At 48.2% G+C, this 17,502-nt stretch overlaps 1 protein-coding gene across 7 annotated transcripts in view; it reads right to left on the minus strand.

Moving 5' to 3' along the window:
- PSD3 (pleckstrin and Sec7 domain containing 3) overlaps window positions 1–17,502 on the minus strand; it is a 140,378-nt gene that overhangs the window by 106,159 nt on the left and 16,717 nt on the right. The window contains exon 1 of one of the 7 annotated variants that reach the window (XR_008744753.1): window positions 11,964–12,178. The exons of 1 other annotated variant lie outside the window; for it this stretch is intronic. Coding sequence is in view for 5 of the 6 variants with exons in the window: in XM_055790656.1 (XP_055646631.1) it covers window positions 11,964–11,984 (21 nt within the window). In the remaining variant the exon portion in view is untranslated. Of the gene's footprint in view, window positions 1–11,963; window positions 12,182–17,502 lie in introns of those variants that run through there. 5 more of the 7 variants (XM_055790656.1, XM_055790657.1, XM_055790655.1 and 2 more) reach the window with 5 other exon arrangements.

Genomic DNA, 17,502 nt, shown 5'->3' on the forward strand with positions numbered 1-17,502 from the left:
GAAACCTGCTGCTGTGGCCAGAAGGCAGGGAAGGGACACAGGGTGGTCCCTCCAACTATCAGGGCAGCAACGGGGAAGACAGATGGACAGACTGAGCATCCCGGTGCCACACAGGCCTGGTGACACCAGCACCTTCCCACTGCTTCCCACCCCTAAAAAGCAGTTTGACACAGTAAAGGTCCAGTTACTCAGAGGAGAGAAAGGCAGCAGGACCAAGATTAAAATTAGTTTTCTGAATAGGTGGGGACAAATCAAACCTTCCAAGATAAAGCACACATCAGCAACAAACTGCAATGCAGAAACTGTCTGCAGTTGGCATTAGGTTTCTTCCCAGTTGGGCAAGACGAAGCCCGTAATTCTGTCTGAAGTGATAGGTGAAATAAATCATTAACTCTATAAATCCTCAGTGACCTTTATATTCATACTCTATGTTAGAGGCAGCCAATTGTTAGGGCATAGCAAGTTATTGCATGGTTCACATTGGCAAAGGCCTTAGCTTACAAACATACTTCTTAAAAAAAAGAAGCCAGATGGAACATTCTGCCCCCCAGGACAATAATAACTGTTATACACTTCCAACAAATACCTTAGGGTAAGCATCAGCTACAAACAGAAATTCAAAGTACAGGAGACACATAATTCACAGCAACACATGATCAAGGCTCTTTAATCAGAGATACATGGAATCACAGATCCATATGTTCCTCCAAGGCCAGCTCTCCAACAATTCCATTTTTCTTCCAAGAGTATATTGACAAATAACTATTTTGCCCCACGTCCTAGAACTGTTTTGCTTCAGATTTTCCTGGCCTTTTACCCCAATTTTCTCCCCATCTTCCTGCACTGTGCCAGTTCTGCAGGATTTAGTCCAAACACCTCTGTAATAAGTGGGTAGTAGATCTTATGCAGGGGTCTTGGATATATTTATTTACCATTCAATGGTCCAGCTACTCATCACTAGGGCTCTGACAGGTACTTTGATGGACCTCCTAACACTAGGCTACCAAATACTTTGGGAAAAATGTGATGAAACAGATGAAAAGCTTTCTAGCACAAGGATGACTGACTACCACAAGCATGATGAAATGAGCTTGGAAGAAGCCACCGTGTCACCCATGCTTTTACAGGGCTGCATGTATTCGCAGGCAGCCAGGCAGGAAGGGCTAGAAAAGGAGCAGCTGGACCCAGAGCACACAGGGGGCAGCTCTTGGTCTGCAATAGCCTGGGCAGGAGTAGCTTACAGAGCCAAAAATTCAGCCTACCCAGATGGATGCAAAGGGATGGGATGGCTATACAACTAACTGGTGCCAAATCCCACTCACAGATGAATGAAATGGAAAGTAAAACAGACAAAGCAGTCCAGTTCCTGAACAGTCAGGAATTTCTCATCTACACACCTCTGGAACAGAGCATGTCTATCCCTCAGCTCTGCTCTTGGAGGATTCACAGACGTCTGCTGCACTGAGCTTCCCCGACAGCAACATCTTCCAAGGGTCTGTATTTGCCTGTACATTACCGTAAAGCAACGAAAAAGAGCACCCTCTGTGTCATCCAATTACAGGCAGAAATTAATGGTTAGATTAATGGGTTTTCAGTGTACAGGGCAGCATTTGTTAGAGTTAGGTGCCTAAGCAGAGACTGCAAGAGCTTTGTCTTGGCATCTGAAAGGGGTAACTTGATTTTCAGAAGTGCTCACCACCACTGATGAGAATTACAGATACTGGCTTGTGCATGGGAAAAGTTAAACCTAACATCTATTTACACTGTCAGAGCACCATAAGGATGTATCAAGGTACAGCACTTCTGAGCCTCCAGATCCAGGCTTAAAGAAAAGTTTAAGGTACTTCACCCAAACAAGAGATATCAAGAAGAGGAAACAAGGAGGGAGGGAGAATGAGAATGCTATGAAGCTAGAGCTGGCTTTTAAGATTACTTTACTGTTGTCCTTCCTCGGGGTGGGGGGGTGGGGGGGGATGAACAAAACCAGAAAACAAACAAACCAACCAGAAAATTGAGAGAGAACAAGTCCTCTCCTTTTCTTCTTTCAATCTGCCACTCACCCAAACTTTGCAGAAGTCATCATGCCCCAAAAACAGGAGCCAAGAGAAAGGCTGGACAAATGGTCATGGCACTTTCCAAGATGCATTAGCAAGTATTAAATACAAGCAAGATTGGAAGGAATATAAAATTCCTGCTTAAGCCTTCTCCCTTAGCTCAAGGGCAAAGAAATCTGCATCCGGGTCAACTCATTTCATAATTGCTTCCCTCAGAGGGCTTTAACCACCAGCTTTGATGCATCTGGTGTTTGTCACTGCTGGAGAGGCTGATGCTTGCTCGGAGCATCAATCCCCTTAAATCATCCCAGTTGTACATACATTTCTCACGACCCACATACGCACTGTTTTTCAGTCCGACTGCACTCTGGGCATAGCAGCAGCCAGTTCCTGCCCATTCGTTCACCACTCTTGCAGTGCTTTCTTCCTGTTTGAACATGTTTGATGAAGCCTACTTCTCTTGCTCGGGAGCTGGGGAGGCTGCATTTACCTCTCGGGTGATTTTTGTGTAACATTTGTGAGGCTGTGTTAGCCTGGACATGGCAGGCTTCACCCCTCAGACCTCCTGCCAACACAGTGGACCAGTTTCTGTTGACCTCGCACAAGGCATTGGCATGGGTCAACAGAGGTCCCACCTCACTGGGCTTTTGTCCCTTGTTGGGGCAGCAGAGATTGTTTAGGGCATGCCCACAGCACTCGTGGTAGTCTCCAGCCTGCATGGGAAGCGAAGCTGCTGCGTCCATGCCTCCTCTGCACTGAACTGAACAGCAGTGGGATGCTAAGACCTCAGGGGATCCCACACTTTCAGCGGGAGCTGCCAAGGACAGGTGAGTCAGCCCCACATGAAGCATGCAGGCTGTCCCTGCTCTGCTCCGCTCTGCTGGCTAAACACCCAGCTGGAGCACGGCATCAGCAGCTGCAAGGAGAAACCTCGCCACAGCTTACCCAGGAGATGGCTTTAGGCAGGCCCCTGGTGAGAGCCGGCTGCTGCCCTTCCTGAAGCACAGTGTCTCTGCATGAATTTGATCTCAGCTCCACCTATGAGCTCCCCTCAAACTGCCCCCCAAAAATCCCAGTGGTTTTTAGATAGGCACAGTGAGTCATCCAAGCCTGAAGAAAATGCTTCTCTTTTCTCCATGGATGGAAAGCACCGAAGCATCCTCTTTTGAATTTAGCTGAGGTTCTGGCTGGGGCCTTTTTTGGGACAGACTGTTTTCTCCTTGGGGCTTTTTTTTTTTTTTTCTAAAGTACCAACATCCCAGAGAGCATTAATATGTGGTATCAAAGACATCTCAAAGTCTTGTTATCTCACAGCCATTTGCAGTTGAGCCAACAGGAGAGCTAGGCTCCACCTCTGTGGGTCTCAGTGGAAGGAGGTGACATTGTCCATGGCTGCTGGGACAAGGAATGGGTCAGTCTGAGCACAAAGAACTGGCATGAACCCATGGCTCCTGAACCATTCACACTTAGGGTCATGTCTTTCCTTTGAAAACATCTAATAAGGAGGAAGTGTACAAAGGGACAGATGATCAACTGGCAAATGTCAGTCTGGAGTTTCTCAGACCCCCTGAGAGGCCAGATGCTGCTAGATTTGAGTCCTTGCAGGAGCCCTGGGAAAATGGTACTTGGGGGAAAAAGCAGAATGGGATGGGTGCCCAAGCTTGAGCCTTCAGGGAGCAAGGGTCAGCTGAAATGCTGGACAGCAGGAGACCAGTCATGCTAAAAGGAAATCAGCAGGAAGGGGTCTAAGGACCTTTCACAAAGGGCTGCAAGCCATGACAGAGAGGTCAAAGCCTCCTCAGGGGGACTCCTGAAAACTTTCTTATTAAAACCCAGCCACTTTACTCCCAGAACGAATTTATTACTCCAGTTCTTCTAGGCTTACTGGAAGACATGTAGAGAACTGGCTAGCTGGGGTGAGGGTCTCCACAGCTAAGCCATACCATGAGGCACCCTCAGGCAGCCCCAGTTTTGCACACTTTTGTCTGTGCAGAGCTGCCTTTCCCAGAGCTGACGACCTTCCCGTCGGCCACGTGGCTGACGGGTACCAGCAGGTGACAGGCCGTGCACCGTCAGCGCAGTGCTTTCAGGTGGTTTCACAGAGCTCACGGGGTGATGCTGCAGCAGCTGCAATAGAGCTGTCAGCACTGCTACAAGGAAGCAGGGAAAAGTCTCTGCAGGATGCCTGTAAAGTGCAGCCCACTACGGAGGACTTCACAGCCACACCTAGACCATCTCTAATCCCAGGCTGTTCCATTCTTATTACTTCACCAACATCTCTAGCTGCAAAAAAGCCAAATGACCCTCAGCAGCCCATCATATACCCTGATACAGTGAGTATCTGCACTCAGGAGGAATTTAAACATCTACCTTCACGGTCTTTGCACCATGCCCATTTCTCCCCAAGACTGACAGAAATACAGTATCTGATAATGGAGCTAGCTTAAAGAAAAAAAAAAAAAACCCACAAAAAAAAACCCAACAAAAGCAGGAATGATGGACAGACGGTTACCACAGATTTACAGCTTTCTCCGGCAAGTTCCCAGCAGAGCAAAATGACCAGGTGAATCAAGCTGCAACGCCATGGCCAAGTCTCTATGGAATCACACATTAAGAGCTCTGTCTCTGCTGTCATGGATGGACAACCTGCCCAACAGCCAGGCACTAGTGGTCAGCTCTTGTTTTTAAGCACTGTTATCACTCCTGTGGGGGCATGAGCTTTGCAAACCTCACTGCTTTTGACAGGTCATAGCAATTGTTCTGAGAAGACTATTTCTGTTGAGCTTTTCTTAAGTAACCACCCTAAGTAACAGGATGAAATGCAGCAAGCTGAACTTGCTAGCAGGTGAAACCTAGTGCACTGACAGCACACAGAGCAGAGAGAGGTGCTCACAAAAAGACCACTACCAAAATTTGTTGGTTTTACTTCCATGTGACTACACCATGTTTGTGTTCTCCTCACACACACACCCACACACACTAATATACATGTTTGCAACTCTTCAAATTAAAGCATTAGTAAAATAGATTTAAGACCTAAAAGAACTGGAGTTTTGCATGGCTAAATCTCAGCCAGAGCTGCCAAAAGTTAATGCTAAGCAAAGGTTTTGCAAGAGAAGAAATCGCAGTTTGGGTTTTAAACTATCCTGATTTGTAACTATCCTGATTTGTAACTATCAGGAGCTGCAGGGAGATGTGCAGACAGCCAGAATGTGAGGGAGGAAAAAAAGGGCTTGTGTGAGGGTGTTGCCTATAGCTGTTGTCCAGCTGAGGAGTTTGGCTTATGGAAGGGGATATAACCAAGTCAGCCAGGACTTTCCAGCTGAAGGAAAGAGGCAGCTGAAGGAAAGAAGCAGCTGAGAGACACGTGGCAGAGATGCATGCAGTCACAAGGGGTTTGAAAAAGACCAAGAGCAGTCAGTAATTCACCACCTCTTTTAATACAACAGCCAGAAGACATCAAAAGAAGGTATTAGGAGTCAGCATCACACCCCAACAGGAGATGGTCCATTGCACAGTTCATAGTCAAAGCCACAGACCTTCCTGAAAAAGTGTCATGGAAACTAAAATCCTACAGGAGCTGAAGAGGAGCGTGAACAAGCTCAAGGGATACAAATCCACAACATTGGTAGAAATCACATCCTTCTCATGAATCTCCAAGCTGAACTCTTCCCAGGCATCTCTTGACATCTGTGACCACATACATGCTCCTGAGCTATAATGACCTTGGGTCCAAGCCAGTGCAACCTGCGCACTGGGCTTTGCCCTGAACCCACCAGACCTGGGGCTCAGCACGGTCTAGCCAGTTCCACTGCTCAGTCCTCACCACAACGCACCCCACACCTTCACCCCAGGGGTTCACCAAAAGGCAGGGAGGCACTGCCGGTGTGCCGCGCCACTCCCATGCTGCGGGATGTGTTTACCCGGAGCAGCCACCCAGGAAGCGTCAGGCTGGAGAGGGTAAAACTGAAAGGTGCAGACAGCATCGGGGCTGCTCTCCCTGCTCAAAGGCAGACTTCACAAAAGTTCAGTGTCTGATGAGAGGCTCAATTCAGCAATGAAGCAAAAGAGTCACTGCTTAGAAAAAGGCATGGGAACAGTGACAAAAAAGGGATGCCTTAGTAGCAGTATCAAGCAGTTGCAGGTAAAATTTGCTTTCCATCTGGTTGTCTTGTTTTACACCCGCAGCTGAGTATTTCTGCCCTTAAAGAAATGTTTGCTGTGTTGTTTGGTTGAAGTTGTTAGGGAGCAGTCAGCTGTTACACTGAATTAAATGCTTTTTATTATGCAAAGGCTGACACTGTCTGAGCTGTAACAGTGTGAATGTGAACAGCATATTAATCCAAAGTCTGTATGACTACACTTTGCCATTAAAGGTCACTCAGCATTTTGTATTTGCCAAGTCAGTGATTTTTGATGTATGCTGTAAGGACCTCTAGATGTCTATGCATTATTTTTAAGGTATGTGCAAGAATCAAAGCAAATTCATTGAGAGGTGGACTTAGCTTACTGCATGAACACACGTTCTTAGATATAAAATGTAAAAAATTGTAAAAGAGATCCAAAACTTTTAATAAAGCCATAGTGCGAGTATTTTTCCTGAGTTATGTCAAACAGTGTCGGGATGGGGCCTGATTTAAGAAAAACTGCACAAAGACAACATCTTTTATTCAGAGAAATCAGTGGCACACGTACTAGACATCTTACATTTACCTTTTTTTGTTCAATCTGTTCAAGTATATTTAGCAAACTGACAGACTGTTTCTCTGCAGCAGGTAGCATACTTTCATCATCTTTAGGCATCTCCGAGAGCAGAACAATGTTTAGACAGGTTACAGGTCTGCCCTACATGGATTTCAACTCCATGGAAGCTAAAATTTGAATATGCCTAAGTGCCTCATGAGTTTACCAGAAGTTACCTCTGCATCTTTAAGCAACTAAATTCTTTCCAAAACCCAAGCCAACATCTGCTGAGCCTTGAGGACTTGCAGGGGTTCCACATGTGCTATACATTCTCTATGTCTGGCTAAATAAGCACTGTCTCTTTGGATGGAGGTAAAGAAGGACAGGATATCAGGAAAGCTCATCTTCCTTTTTCAAATCAGTATTATGAACATGGCTTAAGATAATACCCCAAAGTATTAAAATCTTCTATGGACTTCAGGCAATAGTAAAAAAACAAACACCACATCCCAAACCGAAGCCACTCTACACCAGAGCAACAGGAAGAATTTACATTTGCAAAGGTGTAAAAACCTGCATTTCCTCTCTGGCAAGGGCAAAGTGTTGAGCTACAACACAGCAACGGAGTATGTGCAAAAAGGGTATGTATCTCCCGCTAACTTAGACATAGCTCACTGACCCTGTGTGACTATTTCGTATCATGTATTAAAATTAATTTTACAGCTTTCACCTAAATTGTTCTTTCTGAGTCTCAACTAGATTTAACAGAAGTTTTTCAGCTCAGAAATTTGACTGAAGTTTCATCTAAGCCATCTTCTCCCTGGCACAATTGCGGCAGAAGCTGGAAGTGACACCAACAAATTCCATGTAAGCCTCCTGCTGTGCAAGCACTAGGGAACTGAAAAGATGTTTTTGCAAGAGCAGACTGCTTGCTTGCTAAAAAAAGTGCAAGTTAAGGAGTACCAGCAGCAACATCCCTGGGCAGCCGTGGCCCCATGGTCAGGAGCCACTAGGCAGTTTCAGCCATGGCAGGAAAGCAGAAGACACCAAAGGTGATATATTCCCAAAAAAGCACCACAATGTAGGTCAGCTGGCTCTAATGTCCCACTGGTAAGTAGACATATATATAAAACATACATACATATATATGTATGTATATTATATATATTTATGCCGTATATATAAAAAACTTACACAGAGATAATTCCTTCTTCCTCATTACGCCACAGTGAGTCCACAGATGAGAAAGCTGAACTCACTGGTACTATAATTCATTTTCTTCTAAGAAAAGGGTTTTCCTGGTAAGGGTTCTCCCGTTAACACTGAAATGCAGCCATATCCCAGGCTTAAGTGCATCTTGCCATCATCCTTGGCATTCGTTCAGCCTGGGAGATGTGGCTATTACCCCAATGACACTTCCTACTGTAAAAAAATAATGAGTACACTTTGGAGAAAAGCCACCTCTTCCACTGTGCTATTTTACACTGAGAAAGCAAGCCTCATTCATCACTTCTGCAAAAAGGCAGCTTGCACTGTATAATCTGTGCCATTTGGATTGTTTTCTTACCACTCTTAAACTACTGTATCACAGACTGAAGATGATGCCCTCTTGTTCAGACCTTCTACCAGGTGTCAAAAAAATTGCTGTGACTGTGACACGAAGCCCTCAGCAAGCATGACAGTGACCGGTGTGCTTCTGCCTTGGCAGCCCATCCTCAAAAGCCAGTTCCAGTGTGGTCTTCTTAGGCTTACTCCAGCAGTTGCAGCACTGAAAATCTTGTGTACAGTTCGCAGAGCCAGCCACAGCAAACACTACATGCTTTCAGCAGCCAGAGCTGCTGAAGTGTTCAGTGGAGGTGGAAACACATAGCTCCCACTCTGACTGACAGCTTGAATCCTGTGCCCCGGCAAGTTTGTTTGCTTACAGCATCCAGGAAGTACAGTCAATTCTGGAGCAATTCAGGCTTCAAGGGCTAGATAATACTTGTGCTCCTCTAACTCCTGTTTCAACCCTGCAGCAACCTAGCCCGCACCCAGAGGGCTAGCCCTCACCCGACCCTGCTTTTAAGCCCCATCCACAACCGGCCTTGCTCATCTCTATAATGCAGAGAATAAATGCTTGGATACATTAGCATCCCAGGAGCCTGTGGTCTCCAACAGGAGCTGGCACAACAGCAAGAGGCATCTCAGAGAAGAAGGGGCTGTGCTCAGAAAAAACATCTGGAAACATCCTGCAGACACATACTTCAAACAGTGCCATTCCCGAAAGGAACATAGGACACCTACAGCCAGATTTAAAGTGTCAGGCAGACACTCAGAGCTGGTCTCAAAGACCTTTTTCATCCCATGGAAGCATACAATTTGTACCCCCTCACAACCTCATCTCAGTGCAAACAGAAAAAAAGGACTGGAAACAGCCTCTGTCACCATGGGTGCTGGAGGACAGGAATTCTTTCAGAAAGACATTCAGACGTTTAAGACACAAATTGCTCAAGACCTAAACTTGTCCACCTGCAGCCCCACTTCTCTGCATGATGACAATCCAGAGGAGCTCTCTATCGCATATACACCCTCTCAGCCAAACTTCCAAAGGGAAGGACACACACACAGCTTTACAACCCACCGAGATGTGACAAACCCCTCAGGGCACAGAGCAGGTCTGGGTGGGAGAGCCAGACTGAAATCCCTGCTCCGCCAGAAGCTGTGAGGCTACAAGGAAACACCCCTTCAAGTAGAATGGGTGGCATGTGTTGCCGAGCTTGGCAACATCACTCCCACCTCTTCTGGCTGAGCCCACAAACCTTCTACCAACCAACTCTACCAGCTGCTGCACCCTGGGGATCCCCAGCACCCACGTCGCAGAGTTGAGGTGGAGCAGGATACTCTGGGTGGTGGCTGACTGCCCCAGCCTTTGAGTTTTGGCAGCAGCTCACGGGTTTGCCTGGCCTCAGCTGGAGCACAGCAGCTTGGCAGATGGCTCTTCAGTACCTCCAGTACCACCTAAACCTTACTTTCCAGACACTACCCCCTCCCTCCCTTCCTTGGGCTTTCTTCCCTAAGCTGCTACATTGTGCTACCTCTTAAGTTATCTTTAAACCAGCACCCAGCAGTACCCCAGGCTCTTGTTCTCCCTCAGGGCCTTTGCAACTAAACAGAGGAACTCAAAAAAGAAACACATGCAATGCCTCAGAAAAAAATCAGGTCTCCAGCCCATCTCTCCACGGAGCAGGGATCATTTCATGCAATCAACTCTGCTGCATGCACAAGGACAGTTTATCAGAAGCATCGTTCCCCCACCTCAACTGCCAGCCCCAATGCTGAGGCTCGCACCACTTGGCTTCGAGCATGCCCATGGAGGCAACCACCTGTCTGCAGAGATGCTTCGTGGCACTGGTCCATGGTACACCCGCAGACAGATTGCCTCTTCAACCCACAGGAATCAAACCCCAAACCATCTCTTAAAGCAAAGCTGCAAAACCAAGTGCCAAACCTTCCTGGTAAGACAGGCAAGAATAGAAAAGACCATTTTGAGGGGGAGGTGGGGAGGGGAAATACTCTGAATGACATCCAGGTCTTTCAGCTAAGCAGCTTGAAAAGAGCAAATAAATTATTGCTGGAAAAAAACCACCACTACTGTGTTTATTAGGATCCTCACTGCGCTCTTCCTTCTCAATGTGATGGCATAGAAATGGCAACAGCAAATCAGATAATCTGCTCAAGTACCAACAGCACAAGAGGACCCCTTTCACACAGGTAAGTTGTGCAAGATTTTTCTTTATGTATCAAGAAGTCCTAATTCTTTTGTTGTAATGATTTTGAAGAGAGCAGTGCATCAGCTTCTTAGAATTATTTTTAACATCACCACTGCCTTAAAGGATTTTCTTATACTCTTACCTGCAATGAACCAAGGCTGTAATTGAAGGGGAGGATTTACACAGGGACTCACACTTGGTTTAACCTCACCTTCTCTCTGACCAAAGGCATACCCTAAAACCAGCATCTCTATAGCCAAACTCTCAGTCTGTGTACATCAACAGAGCTTGGTCAGATTCATAGCTAGCGTTAAACTGGTAACATCTGCTGAAACACATCAAGTAAGGATATGAAAAAGTGTTTGGAGTAGAAAGAGGTTTCTTTCTACTAGCTAAACCAGAAAGGCTTGGATGATTTTCAGCAGCCCATTATTACAACTGCTTCAAACACTGGGTGTGCAGCCACAAGTTTCATTAGAAATACTGCATTTGACTTGCTCTCTCTGTTTGAATGGCCCTACACGCAGACAGAATTAAAGTGTGACTGAAGCTGCAAAAGCAGCAGTAATTGCAGTTGCCTGTCACACACCCAAGTATCTTCAGTAACACATTGATGTGCTCTGCCTGAAGTTTACTAAGTGGCACGCTGTGGGAGCCAGGTAACTGCTGCTTATGGCATGGCAGTACTGCATCTATACGGGATGTTAGCATCTTTGCTGAGTTTGCGTGAAGTTCAAGCTCACTACAACTCTGTTTATGTTCCCATACGCTGAGAAGCGTAGCTCCAGTCCCTGGTAGCAAGGATGAAGATAATGCCACAACTGCACAGGAGCGTCCCTGTGTATGTTTAACTTTCTAAAACTTTACGCCACCGATGAATTCACCTCAACGCCACTCCTCCCCAGAAAGCACAGTGCTACTACTCTGCCAAAGACGCTGGCTTTTTCACAACACCTCATTTAATTCGAGAACGTGGTATGATTAAAAGAGCTTGTCAGTGCACCAACGGTGGTGATTTGTTACACAGCCAAGTTACAAGTGTGGAGACTGAAGAAAAACCAACTGTACAAACGCAGGTTGGGGATCTCACCCCTGGGGTGGGGGTCCCAGTGCAGCCTCCCTGGTGCAGTTGGTGTCTCTGGGGATCTAGCAGTAATGAGCCCTGAAGCAGGCTCTGAGCTTTTTTCCTTTAGGGAAGTGTGAAAAGAAGGAGAAAAAAGGAAGGAGAGAAAAATGAAATAAAAAGGGAAGAGGAAAAAAGAACAGGAAGAAATAAAAAAGGGAAAAGAAAAAGGAAAACAAAAAGGAAATGGAAATACGGAAAAAGAAAAATAAAGGGAAAAAAGAAAAAGGGCGAAGACACAAGAAATGAGAAGGGGGGTGGGGGGTGGAAAGGTCAAAGTAAATGAAAGGGAAAAAGTGCCCCCGGCGGCGCGCACCCCCCGCCGCCGCACGGGCACACGTCGCCCCTTACCGCGCCGCCGGCTCCTTCCATCTCCCATCCCGGCCGCGGCGGATCGCAGCCGCCCTCCCGCGCCGCCGTGCCGACTCTGCCGCGCCGTGCCGCGCCGTGCCGGGCCGCGGCTCCCTGCCGGCCCGCAGCGCCCTGCCGCCCGCAGCGCCCTGCCGGCCCGGGGCCCGGGGCGCCCTGCCGCCGGCGGCGGAGCCGGGCAGCGCGGCGCGGGCAGCCCCAGCACGGTGGCCGCGGCGGGCGCGGGAGCGGCGCGGGCCGGGCCCGGCGGGGCGGGGCGGGGGCGGGCCGGGGCTCGGCCGGGTGGCGGGGGGGGGCGGGGGGGGGGCTGCCCGGAGGGGAGGGGAACGGAGCGGAGGGCAGGGGGCGGGGAGGGGAGGGGGCTGCCCGAAGGGGGCGGGGGGGGGCGTGAGTACGGGAAGGGGAACGGAGTACCACGTGCTCCTCGAAAAGATTTTTCAAAAAAAGAGGAATTATTTCGAGATTAGCGAAGTAACGGGGCGAAAGCCACGAGCAAGGCGGCGTGCCACCGCAGCGGCGCGGGGCAGCGACACGGCCGGCGCCCGCGGGGCCAGGACACGCTGTACTCCGCTCCGCTCCTAAATCCCTTCACTGCGGCTCGGAGTTGCTGGGGCAAAAAAACCCACCCAAAAACACCCACCCACCCAAAAGCCTGCTCCAGCCCGGGGGCTTTCCTTCGCAGCCCGACTTCAGAAAGCGAAGGAGCGCAGATGTCTCCCCAGTGACCCCATCTGAACATTCAAAACGGATTCTTCATTTATTTTTTTTCCACGGTTCACTGGAAGTTCTCTTGCCTTCTCGGGTCTCTAAGCACGCGATGGCATTGTTAGGATTTCTCTAACCAGGAACTCCGCAAATTGTCCTTTTTCATAAACTGGGGTTTCCCTGTCAGAAGCCGCACTTTAGAAAATACCCCCAAATCTCATGGGCCCAGTTACAGGAGTTAACTACACAAGTAGCTGACAGACTGGATAAAGAAGGATGTTAGTTTCTGCAATTTCAATGTATTTGCATTCCGTTCAGTATCAGTTAAAAGCTTTATTTTTTTTTTTTTAACCCACCAAAATTGATAGCCTTTCTGGAGCAATCTGGAGCAAGGACCAGGACTGGCTAAGCACTTCGTGTTTGCTCCTCTCCCTGCACTGGAAAACAAAGCTGCCTGTTTTAGGTGGAAGGCAAGGCTGTTCCAGATGCTTTGCTGTTGTGAAAGGCTTTGGACAGTCCTGGTGGTAGAAGTGCATCACCATGAAGTCACTACATAAACATACCACACCCAGACACAGCAGCATCTTAGGGGCCAGCGGAGGGGAAAGTGCAGCCCTGCCTTGCTCCCCACTGGCCCCCTGGCTCACTGCTGGAACCACAGCCCCTGCCAGCACAGGGCAATCTCAGCCTTTTGGTTCTCCAGCACCAACTTGCAAAAACAAACAAACAAACAACAACAACAACAAAAAAAACACAACAAAAAAAATCCTTTTCTGGCAGCCTAAAGCATGATGCACCCTGGCCTGGAGCTTTCCCTGTATGGCACACCATCCCAGGGCTCTTCCAAGCTCATCTGGAGGCTCCATACAGTAGCATCTCCCCGTGCTCCTCCCAACAGGGCTCTGGCACACAGAACCCACTCTACTCCTCCTGACCAGAACCTCCTCTTTCTCACCACCTCCAGCTCCATACTTCCCTGAGCACTGCTGCTCCAGATTTCCACCCATGCCACCTGGTGCCTCTGTTGTCTGGGTACCCCAGGCCTGGTATACCCTGTATATCAGAAGGCATCCCACTTTTTCCCTGAAGCTTCCCCTCTCCCCATTCTAAGGCTCCCACAGGCTCTGGACATTGCAACCCACGTGTCCCAGGAGCAGTACAGGATCTGCCTCCTGCTCAGCAGCCCTCCAATCTAGTCATTGCTGTCCTCTGGGAAAAAGTTGGATGAAAACCTGGTTTTCCATCCCCCAAAATGACTGGCACGGGTCCTGAAGAGGTCCCTCTGTGGGCCTGCAGGCACTGCCTCGTCCCCCTCTGTCCCGTGTGCCAGCACTGAGCCCAGCACACATGTGAGCACATGTCCCTTTGATGCAGCGCCATGCCCATCCATCTGTGGCCAACATGTGCCATGGACTGCAGTGCCCCAGTGGGGCAGGGTGATGTGCTGGAGGGCTTCACCCCTCACGCCAGCCAGGGCTGCAATACCAAGCATGTGTTGGCTGTGGCAGGGGTTTGTTCCATCTGTTTCAGGCGCCTCTGAGGCCCCAGGGGCCGGTGCAGGGGCACAGGCTGCGGATTCCCCATCTGTGCCACATCTGAGCTGGCTAACACAGTGGAAGAAGAAACCACCATGTGCCTGGGTCTCAGAGGAGCTGATACGCCCTGCCTCCCTCCTCCCCAGCAGGGCTGAGGTAAGCCTGGTTTGAGGGGGAGGCTGATGCTACCCCTCGCAAGGCAGCTGCCCATCACCCGGCCCTGGGCACCTAGGTGGCAGCCACAGCCACTGCACTCCAGTTTGGGTTTTTCCCTCTATTTGTATTGAGGAGAATTTAACCTTTTCTCTCTGACCCAGGCATCTGGCCTGAGTCACCCGGACATTTAGGCTGCTGCCAGTGTGCTCTGTGCTGTAGTACTGGGAGAGGAGAGTGTTGCTCGCGGGAGGATGACCCTGCAAGCCCCTGCCATGCTGGCATCTACCTAGCTGTCGGTTTACCTCACTGCAAAGGAGGGTGATGGGGTTTGGCACCACCCATCCTGAGATTTGCACAAGGGAATGTGGTATTTCTTGTACCACTGATTATCGTTTTCTGCATGAGGGCGATATTAAATCCCAAAACTACTGTGAACAGGCAATCAGCAAAGAAATGGGGTGCTTGTAGTTCATTTCTGAAGGAAATTTCTGGTTTTTTGCCCAAAGGCTTGATTTAAGTTTCCAGTTAATTATATCCAAAAAAGCAAAAAAAATGTCAGCAAAAGTTGGCACAAAAACTGGCAGCTTTCTAAGCAGTTATGAGGGCTTGTCACAGCTACAGAGCACTCTGAATTGCTTAAGAGTTCAAGTTTGAGCATACAGCATGCATTTTGACATAACCCAACCTAGAATAATAATAATTTAAAAAAAAGAGGCAGTCAGGTACTCAGCAGGCAGCCACTGTGAAGGTGGTGAATAGTCAACCCTGCAGGAGTGTCCAGCCTGGTTCACTGGCTAAGCTGCTGCAAATCCCCTGGCCAAGGGCACTGATGGGGAGAAGGGACCCAATACCAGGCAGGCGACCCAGCTGTGGCGTGGGTGCTGGGCTGAGGTTCAGCTAGGCAAACAAGGCACAGCAAACTAGAGACAACGTCAGAAACTGCTGGCCATGGCAAAACAGTAGCAGTGTAAAGACACTGCAAGGGATGGCTGGATCTCTCAGCTTCATTAAGGGAGAGTTGTGCGAGAAGTGGCCAAACTGCAAAAGGCAGTTGCTGGGGTTATTTTGAAGAGCAGAACTTTGCAAGGCCAGTGGTGCTCTGGTAATCAGCTGAGATTGCCTAGATAACACTATTGAAAATATCAAGTTTGGGTATGCCATGCAGCAAGACTGGGACCCAAGGCAAAAAAGTAATTGTGGTGGATTCTTCATTTGCAAGGAGTCTTGGATGGAAAACAGGTCAAGAAACAGGAAAATGGGTAAGTTATGCAGTGTCTAGGGGCTGCCAAGGTATGCCTGTCAAGCTGCCCCACACTTGATCACCAGAGTGGGAGCAGTGCAGCAAACCAAACTCATTTTTCTGACCATACCACATGGATCAAACCTGCCTCTGGTCACACCGTGGGGCCACAGGGTGCTTTCCCTCACCAGCAGGGCAGCATCTGAGTGGATGCATGGATTGAGCATCACCGCATTGCTGTGTCAGTGCCTTTTCCATGCAGCTGGCACCAGCCTCTTACCACCACTTCCTAAGACAAACATTAATCATCTGGGTCAGAAATTCATGGCTGAAAATACCTTCTCTCACCACTCCACCTCCTCAGAAAAATAAAAAAAAATGTATTGCAATCAGTGGTCTGTAAATAATAACCAATGCATAAACTCTGTAATCTTTTGCCTATAAAGGCGCTCTCTTGCTCATTATTCTTCTCTCACAAGAAGATGAGAAGAGTAGAGGAATCTCACTTCCAATTTATTTCCCCTCATTCAAGAGACAGAAATCCACAGGTAAGCCATCATCCAGGTACTTACCAGAAAATAGCTCAGTACATTGCATTTCAAATCAAATAGAGACTCTCTCTTTCCATGATGGAGAAGAAGGCTAATGATAATAATAATAACAAAATAAAATAAATTTAGAAAAAACAACCAGAAACACCATTATCTGCAGATGGAAAGACTGAGTTAATCATTTATTGGATTTTCCTCTGTGTGTCTGGGTTTTTCTGGACACAGCTGGGAAAACATTTTTTTTTTTTTCATTTTACTCAGAAAAAGAGTCACCATCAAAACTCTTTCTTTCTGAATTAAAGCTGGAAAAGTAGTACAACAGCACAATGAGAACAGCAGATTTGGAGGTAAGGCACAGACTAGGAAATGACTGGGCATGCATAAAGAGGGGAACTTTTCTATTATTCCTTAAGAAGAGTCAGATAGCGCTAGTAAATCATTATAGTAATGCCCAGGGTGGCAACCATGGCAGGGAATGGGTTAGTGCACACGTGGGCCAGTTAGCTGGCATTGCTGTGAGGAGGGGTATGCTGCAAGCCGTGCCAGTACCATCTCTCTTCATGTGCCTCTTTCCTCACAGGCTGTCAGGCTGGGCTGGCCTCACAACCAGAGCTCCTGGAAAATTCCCTTTTAGGCGTTAACTGACTCTTGTCTTGCTCCTTCCTCCACTGACAGTTCTCTGGAGTCTTGCCATGCCTAGGACTCCAGGAAACATAATTTTTCCAGACCCTCCATCTCTTGTCTCCAGAGATTTCACTTCGCTCCTTCCTCCATCTGACATGGTCCTCAGGAGGAAAGGAAATGACCAACATTCCTTGACTGGGGAGCCCTGTAACTGGCCAAAATTAGAGCATTTGATGGGAAATCTCAGAGGCTTGTTATTCGACTTTAGGGATCTCCTATTTCACATTTATTTCCAAAAAAAACAGGACTTCACAACACAGGTACCTCCCCTGCTGGGTGAGTCTTTGGAAATCTCCTTTTTAGCCCCAGCTGAAGGACAGAGAAAACACTGATGAATGTCCTTGCTTTGGCAGGTTCATGGGTACCTTCTGGGTGACTGCTGTCACCTCCTCTCTTAATCTTAAACTTTGCCCTTCCTCATCTCTAGTAAATCTCTCTTTTTGGCCTTCCCTTTAGCAAAGGGCTGCAGGGTCCTGAAATCAGCCCATCTGCAGTGGGTACAACCTTTTAAGCAGGCCATCAGTGACAGTCAAGACCACCATCCCCTCCCCAGCAAACGTCACAGCTCCTGGGTATTTGTGCAGAACTGATGAGCCCACAGCAGCGAGAGCTCATTAAATATTTTCCAAAAGTGGCAGCCCCACGCAGTA

Source organism: Falco peregrinus, chromosome Z (genome assembly GCF_023634155.1).
Source record: "Falco peregrinus isolate bFalPer1 chromosome Z, bFalPer1.pri, whole genome shotgun sequence".
Classification (NCBI taxonomy): domain Eukaryota; kingdom Metazoa; phylum Chordata; class Aves; order Falconiformes; family Falconidae; genus Falco; species Falco peregrinus.